The sequence below is a fragment of the Nymphalis io genome, chromosome 9, assembly GCF_905147045.1.
Source record: "Nymphalis io chromosome 9, ilAglIoxx1.1, whole genome shotgun sequence".
NCBI lineage: Eukaryota > Metazoa > Arthropoda > Insecta > Lepidoptera > Nymphalidae > Nymphalis > Nymphalis io.
Window position 1 is genome coordinate 8,430,248 of NC_065896.1, and position 15,270 is coordinate 8,445,517.

General features: G+C 31.6%; 2 protein-coding genes across 4 annotated transcripts in view; both read right to left on the reverse strand.

Annotated features, from left to right (window-relative positions):
- Window positions 1–3,484: 3,484 nt before the first annotated feature.
- LOC126770682 (uncharacterized) lies at window positions 3,485–4,182 on the reverse strand. Its single transcript, XM_050490193.1, has 2 exons — window positions 3,829–4,182; window positions 3,485–3,565 (listed from the first exon to the last, which is right to left on the reverse strand). The coding sequence occupies exons 1-2, from the start codon at window positions 4,129–4,131 to the stop codon at window positions 3,560–3,562; spliced, it is 309 nt and encodes a 102-aa protein (XP_050346150.1). The 5' UTR covers window positions 4,132–4,182; the 3' UTR covers window positions 3,485–3,559.
- Window positions 4,183–7,759: 3,577 nt separating this feature from the next.
- LOC126770528 (sodium-independent sulfate anion transporter-like) overlaps window positions 7,760–15,270 on the reverse strand; it is a 66,548-nt gene continuing 59,037 nt past the window's right edge. For all 3 annotated transcript variants that reach the window (XM_050489958.1, XM_050489959.1, XM_050489957.1), the window contains exons 11-12: window positions 10,395–10,539; window positions 7,760–8,317 (exon numbers count right to left, since the gene is read on the reverse strand). In XM_050489958.1, coding sequence (XP_050345915.1) covers window positions 8,268–8,317; window positions 10,395–10,539 — 195 coding nt within the window. In that variant the 3' untranslated portion in view covers window positions 7,760–8,267. The remainder of the gene's footprint in view (window positions 8,318–10,394; window positions 10,540–15,270) is intronic.

The window sequence follows — 15,270 nt, forward strand, 5'->3', positions numbered from 1 at the left end:
AGGCATATTTAATTTTAAGAAATTTTATGTATATATGAAACGTCTAACGAAACAACATGAACTAGAAATGGTAATTAATTTGTATTGGAATTTTTAAAATAATTTATACAACAAAATATATTTTAAGAAAAAAAATATATTTAAAAAAGAAACACTTCATTACTTAATATTATATTAAACACATGTGTATATAAGAGTAAAAACTATGCTAATGGTTTACTTTAAAGGATACTCACTTTTTTGCTTACGTAGCCTGACAACCTCATAAATTCCTCTTTTGTATAGTCAGAAAATTGGGTAATACCAAAGACGGGCTCGTCTGAATCCCCGTTCATTTCGTTTACATTTTTTAAATTATCAACAAATATTTGATAGCGCGCCTCTCTTTCCGCAACACTCTTATAATGTCTGTTATAATCCTTGATAAATTTTTCGAATAAAGCAGGGGCGTCGTTTAAATCATAGTACCGTTTTCTCGCGTATGTCACCGTGACGGTTAATAATAATAGAACAGCAAACGTCGCACGTTGCATTTTGTATGGTTTATATCAAATTGTATGATATCAACTCAAAAGTGAGTGAAGATATTTGATTAGAGCTCTTATATAGTTTTCCAGTAATCATATTAACGCCAAAGTTTATGGTAATAATGTATAATTTGCTTTCACGCATATCAGAATTATTACGATAAATTAGTATTATGCTTAGTTGAAATTAAAAACCAATACACAAATTATGATTACAAGTAATAAAATAAAATTATAGAAAAAAAAAATGAAATATCGTCTGTTTGATGCAAAAAATACAGTTTATTTAAGTACCTTAAAAAGACTCTTTCATATTTCTCCGTTGGTTTGTAAGAGGTGTCTAAAGGACAGTCGTTACACATCTCACCTTCTACTGCACTCTCCAACATCTTCCAAGCGCAGTAATTATGAATAACCTCTCATAAGAAATTATCTGTAGTCCTAAAATATCAGTTGTAAGCTAAATAGTATCTTTCATTATTATTTTATGAATAATAACAATGTTCTCCAGACCGAGCCAACCACCATGGACATATTATAGTGCAAAAGTATGTGCGTAAACAGGGGTGCAGTATCTTCTACAATAATCCGATGGAATGGCAACGGACCAACGGCTTTACGCATTTTCCAAGACATGGGAGTGTACACACTTCCATTTTTCAGACGCCGGGCTGCTACTGAGATATTTCGACAGATTTGAACACGGTGTCTGGTACTCACAATATCTAGCCACTAGACCAACGAAGCATTATAAAAAATATTTTTATAAGATTAAGATATTATAGATAAGATAGGTATTTTTATTAGATTAATTATTTGTGCTTTAATGATATTAAACTCTATAAAAATAATTATCTTAATAATCATATTGAACATACAATGCGCACTCTGCCCACACACATAAATATCATTGTAAACACATATAAATAGTTAGCCCAAGCCTTTTACAATACGTACTTCTTAATTTTGTTAATATAAAATCAAACACTATTGATGACAAATTGTTTTAATATACTCGTACTTAGCTTTGACTCACTTTTATAAGAGAGTAGTCACGTTGAGAAACTAATACAAAACAGTGAATTTTTGCATCTGATGTTCATACATGCTCGTGAGATAGGCGACAGACGAACATTTCACTGGTATGGACGATTACCGTTCTAAACAAACTTATTGTCACATTGCCAAGAATATTTTAAACAATAATTTACAATGACTCACTTGGACTCCTTCGTTAGTCTAGTGACTTGATACATCAAGTAGCTCTATAGAGCTACATATCCTTTTTATTTCATTTTTATTTTATTTATGTTACAGGCAGGCGGGCGAGCAAATGGAATACCTGATGATAAGTGGTCACCACCGCCCATATACATTGGCGATGTAAGAAATAATAACCATTCCTTACATCGCCAATACGCTACCAACCTTGAGAACTGAGATTTTACTACGTCCCTTGTGCCTGTAGTTACACTGACTCATTCATCCTTTAAACGCAACAATACTAAGTATTGCTGCTTAGCGGTAGAATATCTGATGACTGGGTGGTAACCACCCAGACGGGCCTGCACAAAGCCCTACACCACCATGTAAAATCCTGAGATTCAGGTCCAGTCAGTTGAGTTTTCAATAGAAATTTCGGAACCAAAGTCAGCAGTGGAGCAAACCAATTATTTTGCTGTTTATTAAGATGAACATGCAAAACCATACATACACCATACATACGTATAAGAATAATGTTAAAAACACTTATTCGTTATTTTCGTTTGAGTAGAATTAATTGAGGAATTTTTTTTACACATCATGTTTGTTTAATAGAATAATCACATAGTAACTATAAATAATACATACTATGTGAAGTAACAAGGAATTAGTCAGAGCGTCACGGTCGCAAGCGATCCCGTGGCGCTCCTCGTTAAGACGGAAAGGATACCGCTGGTTTTTTAGTGGGTATTCCGATGTTGGGGGCGCACTCGGCGCCTTGGACACTGGCAAGCCCACCATAGCCCCCCCCCCCCCACTGTTCCCGTGGGGAAATGCGTAATGCGTTTTTCCAGCGTTAAAAAAAAGGTAACAAGGAATAATACCTAAGTTATTGAAATATTATCTATATACATATATACGAATGTGTATAATTGTCCTGAATAATTCATCAACGCAGAGTAAAAACCATAGGTTTAGAAACTTGAAATATTAGCAATTGATGCATTTTATGTTGTACGCACTCACTAAGAAAGGATTTTCAAATATTCCACCCCTAAAGGGGTAAAATAAGGCGTGGATGGTTGTATGAAAACTCATTACCCTCAAAGTTATATGCATAAAATTTTATGTACAAGCTTCTGGTTAGAAATAAATAAATAAATACGTCTTTCCAGGGTTTTGGAAACCCAAACAGAGTGACAGAGTCATTTTTGAAGCAAAAAATTAAATTTAATATTAAAGCTTCTGAGCAAAAATTCATAAGTATTTTGTCGTTGAATGAAAAATGAAAATAAAATGTCTGATATGTTTGTAATTTACTATTTGAATTTCTTGATTGCATTGATAAACTTACACGTAGAGCTTTATTAATTTAAGAAAATGTGATATTTTATAATCACAAATAGAAACTTCAGTTTTATTTATTTGTCTAGATATAATTTTAAATGAAAGTTTCTTTCAGTCACATCCTCGTCACAAAATTACAATTGATATTGCCAACCTTATATTATTATTTCAAATCCCCATAATTCATTTATCCACATTGGATCACGTTCCCTCCATAACGAAAACATTACCAATAGTACATTTGCTTTTACCCTTTCTTAGCCCTTACAAGACATTAAACGGTAATTATATATATAAACAAATGCCTTATTGTCAATGAATAGATTTTAAAAGATATTCTTCCATAATCTTAGTTATTTAATGTTTAACCACACAGTTTCAAATGGGATAAATGAAATAAAAACATATTATAATGATATAGTATATATTTGATATAAAGAGATACGTTTTTTAATTTCTCGCCATCGATGGATCTGGAGCTCTTACTCCTGTAAAATAATTAATTATAAACGTTTTATTTTAAATTCTTCAGAGGTTTCGGTTACATGTCACTTACTTAACAGAACAATTCTATGCAATGAAACATCTAACGACAAAACATAAATCAGAAACTGAAATCAATGGAAATTTTAAGATCAATTCATAATTATTAGCTTTTCGTGTATAAAATATGTGATTACTTATATTTAAACCAAATTTATATACATATAACGAATAAACTTTGATAAATGTTACATTTAAACACACTTACTTTGTGCAAGTAGCCGAATTTCATCTTCATTTCTTCTTTTGTATAGTCAGCAAAATCATTAATATCATAAACAGCGGTATCGCTATCTAACCCTGAGACTTCGTTTAATCTGTTTATTTCATTTAAACTATCAACGAATGCTTGATAATGCACCTCTCTATCCGCAGCACTCTTATACTGTCTGTTATAATCCCTGATAAATGTTTCGAATAAAGCAGGAGCGTCGTTTAAATCATAATGAGGTTTACTCGCGTAAGTGACAGCGACCGTGATAAGCAGAAAAGCAAAAGTTGCGAGTTGCATTTCGTACTTTTATATCAAATCGTTTGAAATTAAAGTAAAAGTGATTAAATCTATTTCATGAGAGCACTTATATAGTTCTCCAATAATCATATTAACGTCAAAGTTTATGGTAGTAAAATTATCAAATTTTATGGCTGCAATACGCCTATTTAGATCTATTAAGATAAATTGCTATTATATTTGTTCTATTTTTCAACACGGTTTTCTTTATAATAATATTAAGTATATTATTTTGATAGAATAAAAAAATAAACAGATTTCGTCGCAGCTTTGATGAATAAATAATTAGCTAGGACGTAGCTTCTTGCCTTACATAGGTATCTAAAATGTATATTTAATTTTCATTCAGGGTTGTCTGTGATCCAAATATCCACCACTAACGACACCTATGTTGACTTATAGGTCACTAAACACAGAGTAACTTTTACAATGAGACAAAATAAGCTGTCTGTAAAAGTTATGACAGTATGAAAAATAATAATAGTTTAACTTTATTTTGGATTAACTATTTATTTAAATCTAGCTAAGCTACCCTTTATGCCGTGCTAATGATGATTCATTATAACCCCACTCAAATTGAAGATAACATTATTTTGAGCACTATGCAGTCTGTTTTTACCTGAGTACCTAGAGTAGTACCAGGTACCCAGGTATCTGGTACTATTTAAAACGTGCGTTGTGTTTTCTTTCTTTGATCAAAATGTATTTCAGCGAAAACCTGACACGAGACACAAGCAGCATGACATAACATGCGTAGTTTAATTCAAAATTTACGATGGACAGAATTATACTAACGATATTTTTCGCATATATAGGTCCAAAAACATGACTTTTCATTCGGTTATAACTTTTTACTGACTGCATATTTTTTGCTGCAGTCTGGTTATAATGGCTCAGTATTTAGTAGACTAAAATATTATTACATAGGTCTCGTTAGTGGTGGACATCTGGACCAAGATCCATACATTTTTAGTTATTCTCTTTTAGAAATTTAAGGTATAAAAATGATTTTGTATCAGAAAACATATAGCTCAAATCAACTCGGCTTAAAAACTATTAAGATCTTTTTTAGAAAACCTTTTTTTCATTTTTTTGTAGATTTAGATTCTACTATATTTTGCTTGATTAATGAAGGTACGTTGGTCATTATTAAATCTTTATTAAAATAATTAATAATATTATTATTTAATTAAACGAATCAATTAACATTAATTTTATCGGAAAACTTAATCGATTTAAATGAACAACTCGGTAACTCTGTTTATATTTTTTTCAGAACATTTTATTTTGAGTAGACTTATACTCCAATATTTTTGCTATGTTATAATAGATATTTTTGTGAAGATGAAGAACGTGCCACAAATCTATATTGACATTATCCGAGACATGTACCATAATTCGGAATCAATAGTAAGGACCGCCGTTGGCGACGCACACCCTTTCCCGATCACAGTTGGTGTCCACCAAGGCTCGGCCCTGAGTCCTTTTCTGTTCAGTATAATGCTTGACGTTGTCACAGCGAAAGCCCATGAGCCGTTTCCCTGGCTCATGATGTATTGTACTGGTGACATTGCACTGGTAGATAAGGACAAACAGGTATTGGAGCAAAAGGTGAACCAGTGGAAGGGTGTGCTAGAGAGGGGAGTTCTGATGCTAAATGTTGCGAAGACCGAGTATAAAGCCTGTGGCAGTACGGACCCCGAACCCTTAAAGATAGGCGGAGAATCCGTTATCAAGACGGAAAAGTTTAAATACCTCGGGTCCGTATTGAACGAGTCTCGTACAGTCGACCACGACGTCAGAGCTCGAATAAATGCAGCCTCAGCCAAATGGCGGGAAGTCACCGGGGTAATCTGTGATCGCAGGATACCGGTGAAATTAAAGGTCCTTGTGTACAAGTGCATCATCTGACCAGTCTTATTGTACGGCAGCGAGACGTGGCCAGCTCTCGCGAGACACGTTCAGCAACTTCACGTCACGGAAATGAAGATGCTGCGGTGGATGTGTGGCGTTACGCGACTAGATCGCATTCGTAACGAGCACAGCAGGAAAGCCGTCTGCGTTGGTTTGGCCACATTAGCCGCAGACCACCAGACTATGTCGGGAACCAATGCCTGGACTTTGTTGTCGAAGGCCCTAGATCCCGCGGCAGGCCCAAGAAGCGCTGGCTCGATGTTGTGAGGGACGATATGAGAGAGCACGATCTCACTAAGAAGTACGCTTTAGATCGGGCAAAGTGGAGGCATAGATGCAGTCAAGCGGACCCTGGTGTTACTAGGCCGGGAAAACGCTAGGCAGAAGAAGAAGAAGATTATAAATATTTTTGTAATAATATCCAGGTCTTTAACTATAAAATTGACTGTAATAATAGCTAATCGCTCAAGTTCATTCCTTTTTCATGACGCTTGTCCACGCATAGTTCTTTAGTAATCATATTAACGTCGAAGTTTATGGTAATAAAAATATCGATTTTACGGCTGAATATGACTATTCAGAATAATTATGATAAATTACTATTATGTTTCTACAACTTCTTAACGTAATATTAGATATATTTTCATTCTTATTTACTTAACTAAAATTATTTTAAACATTATTTTGCTAGAATTCGATTCAAAAGTTGTACCTAACAATTCGTTTCATTGTCAAATAAACCGATTTCTTTTGTTCAAGCGAGAGGTTTAATGCTGCTCCAGCACTAGATATATAAATATTATTTTCACTTTATATTTCCGAACTGAAGGAGAAAAAAATAATATTATAATTATCTATTATTATTTAAAAAAATATATAATTAAATAAATTAAATATTGTAAGTCGGTTGTATGCAAGCAAATCATGTTGCTGTTTTTAAAGATAAACATACAAAACTGACATCATGTGTTGAGAGTATCATTTACAAATACGCAGTAGGCGATTACTGAGGAAAATTTTACGCCATAAATCATTAATATTTACTGAGTCCTTGAAAGAACAATACCTAATTTATTAATAATGCTTATATTTTAAACTTAACGACCATTTTATTATTTAACATTTAGTAAATGTTTTCACTTGTTTATATATGTAATTCTGAGAGAGATAAATAAACAATTTGCATACAAAAAATATTATACTGCAATGAAAAATAGATTAAACAAAAATTAACTGAATCTAAACAGCCATAATATACAAATTATATAAAATACACGCCATCCAAAAGATCAATTCTGTGGTACACAGGACGCTGGCGCTACCTCTCTGAACTGAATTATGTTGCTGAAGCATGCTGCCATGTTTTTTTTTTTTTATTTTGTCACATAAATACAATAATAATAATATATATAAATAATATTAAATACCCTCTTTGTTCAAACAGTTCTTACGGTATATATAAAACATTCCAGCTTACATTTGCCCTTTCACTTTTAATATGTGTGAGTCAAATCAATTAAATTTAAAGCTAAGCTAAATAGGCCCACTAAGTCGATTGAAGTTAGACTTTGTATACCCATTTTGTGTTGGTCCAAACAGTTTAGTAATATTTTATATAAATTATTGCTAAAAATAAAAGCAGTCTTATTTTATTTTTTTAATATTAATTTATTATTTATCCAATGTCCACTATACTTGCACACTTGCAACTATTACTAAATTAATTATAGGATGATTGGTATTCTTTTAACACTCTTATCTTACTTTTATTCATACTTTTTTATGTAAACAGTTATCCGGCCTTTGCTTTCTTTCTGGCTTAATTAGTACTGAAGTTATATTTATAAATATAGAAGAAATATTATTATTAATTTTAAACTTTCGCGACAAATTAAAAATACCTCTATATACCATGTTTCATTGAAAGAGAAATAGTGAGAGAAATACATGTAGAATCACTTCCCACTATTAAAAACATATGTGGTTGATATTTTAGGATGAGTAAAACATTATAGGTACTATGAAACAAAAAAAATTGTTATTTATAGATAGTTAAAAATCGTTAAGGAAACAATTTTCGTTTTAATAATTTAATAGTAGATAGCAAAAAAATCTCGCTCTTTACAAATGCAGTATTAAAAAACAAATAATGTTAAATAATACTGGAAACAAAAAAATGTAGGTAAACCAACATTATAATAACATGAAAAATTAATTCAACTCTAAAGTCTGGTATCACTGGTATTACCCGTTAGCGTTGCCATTGTTATTTCTGAAACAATAAAATTCAAATGAGCGGATATTATGAAGCATATTAATTTTAACGCGAGTTATTTTAATAATAAATGGTGTTATTGGTGCCTTAAATGTTAATTTTCTAACGATAATAAATTTTAAATACCATCATAATAATCGCATGTTTTGGACGCTACGCTATGCTTTACTCGTATCAAATAAAAACATGTTAACGAAGGTTATTTATTGTAGAGAGGGGCCGCGGATGCGTTATATCAATACCTTCCCGCAGCCTCTCCGATCCGTGCCGAGGACAGTCATCGCAGTGGTTTTAGTGGGTAAGAATACCATATAACCAGGTTCACCCCTTCATGGAAGACGGGTCTTTATAAAGGTTTCCACTGCGTAAAAAAGGCAATTTATTGATGATCAGTTTTGTCTTCTTCTTTCAAATGTCAAATCAATAATCAGAATGAGATAAATTAGTGTTTAACTAAACAGTCGCAATACGTACTAATGTGTCAAGTAATGGCATGACCTGAATATAAATAACGTAAAATAAAATAGACAAATCCTCAAATATACGAAACGAATCCGTTCCCTCGACAGACATTAGAAGGCGAAACGTGAACATCGCCTCAGGCGTTAGGTTAGTTCGTTATTATACACGGATGGAACACGAAGCAAAATAATTGCCCCGTTGAGATAGTTTCAAAAGACTGTTTTGTTTCTTCCTCCAGGATATTCTTTCGAAAATCTTATCTACGAAATGTTAAGAAAATTGGCCTAAGTTAACTATTTTACATATAATACCAGTATACCAACTCACTAGCCTCAGTAGATATGTTTTGTTGTGTTGTATTTAAGATATAAATAATTCAACCAAGTTTGTATAAAACAACGCAGATGGTTGAGTTCCGTGGTCATGCAAATTACGCAAAACGAAGTTATTTCTGCTGTTATTTGTGTAGTACGAATATGTATTTCGTATGGTAATGGCTACACGTCAACTTTGTCCACCATACATATATACATACTCTCATAGTTTTGTCAGCAATATATCACGATTTTCAATGAGAGTTTTCTAAGACTCTTTAACAACGGATTTTTTTTATTGTATTAGATAGGCAGACTGGCAAGTATACCGCCTGATGGTAAGTGACCGCCTACAGACATAGGCGCTTTAAGAATTATATTATAAACAACTCCTTACATCGCCAATGCGCCACCAACCTTGGGAACAAAGGTAATATGTCTCTAATGCTTGTAGTTACACTGGCTTATTGGCTAAGTGAGCCAGTGTTCAATCCGGGAAACAATAATACTAGGTATTACTTGGTGGAAGAATATATGATGATTACAAGGTGGAAAGCCTCCCCGCCAAGTGAATTTATTGCATAATTTTAAAAAATAATTTAAATAGTGGTATAAGCAGACGGCTAAAATCTTGTATGATGATTAACGTAAAAGCCATCAATAGTCGCAAATTAAGCGACGCCTTTAAATCAATTGAATTTGAACACAATTAAATTTTCTCTATAATAATCTAGAATTTTAATGAGGTGCTTAACCGTATATTCTACTGGATAAATAAAAAATATTTTCGTATTATTTTGAGTCATTACGAATTACTACATTATTATATACATTACTATGTATAAGAATAAGGCAGATATAATAAAAGTACTTAAAATATTCTAGCGTAATCTTCTACTACGCATTATACATTTTATATATTTTTATCTGCTTAAATGAACTGCTAACTCAGAAGTTTTTTATTATTTTGCCCTACGTTTCGACAGAGCCACTGTCGTGATCTGCTCGTGACAGATCATGAATAAAATATTAATTTTAGCTGTCGTTGATGGCTTTTTGTGCTTAATTTTTTAAAATATCTATCTTAAGCTGAATTACAACTAAGATATTATAAAGTTAATTAATTTTATACATAATCAAACCTAAATATATGTAACAAGGATCCATTTATGAAAAACTCTTTTATTTAAGCGTAATGTAACGTCAAAAAACAACAAACTGATTTTCAACTATATAAAAATTATATAACAAGTTCAATAATAAAAAATATTTAAGGTGATTAATTTACTATCACAAACCTATTAAAAATACTCCAAGTTCCTCGGTATGACAGTATAAGGGCTCTTGTATGACAGTGTTGAGTTGCTCCTTGATCAAGGGGCTTGCGTCACACCATACTACTCGGCCATTATGCGACCACTCCTGCACAAGCATCTTGAGACTCTAAAAAAACATTTTATATAGTTAAATAACAAATTATGTCGTTATTTCACTGCATGAGGAAAAAAACACATTAAATTTGTAAAAAATTCAGTGATTTTCACCAGACCAGAGTTTTGAGCAGACCTTTTAGAATGGTAACAATAATTATACTTCTAAAATTAACAGCCTCTAAATGCTTTAATCAACATTAAGACCTTCTGAAGGAAAGGTTTGTAGCTTATTCCACAGATTTTCATTCGACACACACAGGTTTCCTCGCGATGTTCTTCTTCACCGTTGAAAACGAGATGAATCATAACCACAAATTAAGTACATGAAAATTCATTTTATTTGAACCCGAATCACTAAAATAAGATTGACGTGTTCGAACCACTAAATTATATTCTGTAGTCTGTAATACACCGGCTTAATTACTTACAAAAAGGCTATAACATGTTAGAGCCTACGGTTGGTACAACATTTATTATGTGCAACTATTTCTTACATTGTCAAAATCTGCTGGTGAAAGAAACAACTTTCCATCTGGTAAGTCTAGTCCAAATAAGTAGTCTATAATGGAAGTAAACAGTATTTTAATGATATACTTTCTCCTTCTCCAAAGTATTTAGGTATATTAAATCAATACATTACATAAAAAATATGAATTATGATAAATCTCGACATAAGAGTTGATGTTGCTATTTATTATTCAGTTAATAAAGTGAAGAATAATTCAGTTAATAAAGTGAGAGATAAAGTATTGGTTGTAGAGCGAAGAACTTCAGTACAAATGAAACAAAATATACATTAAAAAAAAAACAAATGAAGTATTTATATTTAAAAAAGATTATTTTATTTGATAAGGTTTACGTGTAATATTGAATTGTGTTTAATTTTAATTAACTCAACTTAGAACACATTAGGATTACACATTGTCCACTTAGGCAAATAAATCAATTATTTGTAAAATTAGGCGTGAAATAATATTTTGCAGTTTTTACATTATTTTTCAAACTGTAATATATTGTGTACTTGTTTGTTAATTAACATTTATTTTAAAATGTTTTTATAATAAATGCCATATTTCCTTAACAATATTTTTATTCATATTTTTTTTGATACAATAAGGTGGATCTGCTGACGGTCGTTATTACTGGTTATATCTATCCACAGACGTTGGATTTGCTATGAATATAGAACATTTCATATTCCATCAATGCGCTTTCGACTGTTGGCATCAAGATGTTATCTTTTGTGCCTGTAATGTCTTGCTCACCTTTCAAACCGCAACACAGTAGTAAAAAGTACATAAATTTAGCGATAAAATAACTAATGATGGTCTTACTTACCAAGCAGGACTTTGTCCTGCTAATTTACGCCTTACTGATATTACATTATAATATCATAATATTTATTATACAATTTCAAATATCCTTTGTTGTCTTCGTAATTAAATAACCAAATGGTAAAGTTAATTGAATGAATTTCAAATATGTAATAAAATTTTCTCTTATTAAAAATAACGAAAAGATCTCGAGAAATTCTGTACGTCTTGAAATAAATTCTAAGACCAACATATTATGTACCCAATACATATACCGATATACGCGCTAACCTGCATTGCTGTGACAGATATAGTTTCTAATCCTTCTTCTTAATAAAACCTACTCTTACACATCTTAACAAACATATGTCTCGGCTATTATTTAGTAATATTTGGTTATAATAAAATAATACATTTTACATATTATTCTCAAATTAATAATTGCAAGCATTTGAATGGAACATTTGTAAATATCCAGTTATAATGAGATAATAAAATTGATGTTTGAAAGAAATGACTTATTAAGCATAAAACCGCTACTTGTACTACACAATAATTAGTTGAAACAATTTTTTGTGTCATTTTATGTGGTGTAAATTAAAAAATAAATTAAACTAATTACATTTCTTTATAAAAGTTACTTATATTCTCGATGGAGTATAGAACTTATTAAAATTAAATATTATAAAAAAAAACAGATTTAGCATCTACCAAAATCTCATTTCTCGCATTTTTTTTAAACCAACCTACTAGGTTTGCGATTGTACAACTAACCAATAAGATATTGGAAAATATAAATAATCGTTTTCTCATTTTAACGGGCTATTCTTGACGTCACTTTTTTTTTATTTTATTTGTGTGTCTTCCCGCGGCTTTACCCGTGTGAGGCAGGTCTGAGGTACCCTGTCTTTTTCTGTACCCTGACAACTTTAAATGAAATTACTATACAAAATCTCTTTAAATAATATAATTATAAAAACTCTTTAAATGAAATTAGACACATGCATCATCCTCACGATGTTTTCCTTCACCGTCAAGCACGAAATGAATTATAAACACAAATTAAACACATGAAAATTCCTATAATTTCCCACTATTTCCTATAATTTCCCAGTATTTTTTAAATGTTTTGATACAGAATGACAATCGACTTCATAGTACTCTCAATCTCGATTTTCTTTTCTTCTTTTTATTTGGAATCTTCTGTATACTTTTAGCAACAAAATATTATCTGGGTTACAGGTCAGTATTAATTTATATATCAATTATATATTAACTATCAAGCAACAAATAAACCAAAGTGTCTATCTAGCAACGTGACGATTTGTTTTTTTTCTGTCTGCTGTCTGTTGATTTGTCTGCTAAAAGTAATAAATTAATCTATTTTCACAATGAAGCTATAATGTCCTCCTGACGATTTCGGTCACGGCGGCCATTCTCAGCAGTGATTAGCCAACTGCGCAGGATATATTATAGTGCGCAAATGTGTGCGTAAACACTGGTGCACTCTCTATTCCCTAACTCTCATAATCCGATGGGACGGCAATGTGACACGACCAGAAAGAGTTCAGGAGGAGGACCAACGGCTTTATGTTCTTTTCGAGGCACTTGAGTGTACACACTTACTACTGCGAAATTTCGACAGAAAAACCCGATATTCTTTTACTGACCCGACCTAGAATTTGAACCCAGAACCTTCGAGTCTGCGGTCTTATATGTAGCTACGAGGCAGTCAAAATACCTATTTACTACCACAAACCTACTTTTGTTTTAACTTTCTTGTTCATTCCCTATATAAATAAATTTATTATTATATTTATTGTTATTAACTTAATCGTCACGATGTGAATATTCTATAAAAATAAAAACAAATTTAAGCGTGAATTTGGCATTCCCTTTATACCTCATAAATATTTAAAAAATATATATTGATTCTTTTCTCGTTTTCATTACCGTTCAATGCTCGATATTTTTCCGCTTTAACTTTCATTTTGCGTTTGAGCAATTACTTCAGTTTACCGATAATTTTATTATAATAACGATAATCATTCATGCGATGTGTTATATATTCGGTATTCAGTCGATAGCATTAAAATATAGCATATTTAAAATTATTAAAATATTGCATTTTGCATTCCGACAAATTCATTTATTTTTATTCTTTATTTTGTTATTTTCGTTTATGGAAAGATTAATGATCGTTCTATAATGTCTAAATTTCAAACACAAAATTAAATTTCTTCTCATCCACTAACTAAATAGAATATTTCTGATATCGAAACAATAGTTTTATAATGATAAATTAATCGAGTCAATGCGTACGAACAAACATGTATATATTTTAGAGTGTCATTCTATAAACCCACAGCCATAACCGAGCCGGCTCGACCTAACATGAAACAAATTCGCTGAACAAATTTAAAGCGACGTGACTGACATAATTGGCTTACATAAATATCGAATTAATTTACAGTACAATAACAATTTGAAAATAGTATGATAATGCAGCTAGTTGTATGTTCACATCAGTTAAATGCGAACCGCAGACCGCGAGTCAAATCACATGCATGTTGATATCGAGACCGCAACCCGTTTTAATTTTCGCCTTTATTCCACAGGTCTGAATAGCGATCGTAATGCACGCTTACCGAAAATAATGGAAAACTACACGATTATTGAGAGAACAATAGATTGTTTATTCAATATTCTGTTTAAAGTGAAAGCTTTTATTGTTTTGAAGTTTAACAATTTTACTATGTACTAACCGAATTTATTGAAATATAAATTTCATCTTTAGATAATGTAAGGTACGTTTACAAAAAAATGTTTAAAAAATGAATCTTTTTAAATAATAATAAAAGTCTGTAATCCCCTCAATGATGGTTTCAAAACAATATCACTACGAAGATAAGGCCTTATCCCCTTTGGAGGAGAAGGTTTGGGGCTTCACGGTGTTCCAATGCTTGTTGGTGCATATATAAGAGGACGGGGAAAACGTTTTTTCCTATTTTGTTTTTGTACTATTAGTTTGTATCAGGCTGGCTTTGGTACCCTTAATAGATGACATTTTGTAATAAAAAACTATAATCTAAAATCTGTTTTACCACCATTTTTTTACTGTTTTTCTGTTCGCCAAAATGAGTGAATCTAACGAAGAAATTCGATACAATTTGAAAAAAACGTTCATGGACTGAATTCAGTATCAGTAAGAGTAACACAAAATTGGTTCAAGCGTTTTCAGTCTGGGAATTTTGATGTCAAAAATGAAACACGCTCTGGTCGACCTGTTACGGATAAAGTCGATACCATTTTTGAAAAAGTGGAGCAAAATCGTTATATAAGTAGTTACAACATGAAGAGGGTTGAGTACATAACAGTTTTGGAAGTAGAAAAAAGTATTATAGTCGTGTATTTTATTTAATATGCAT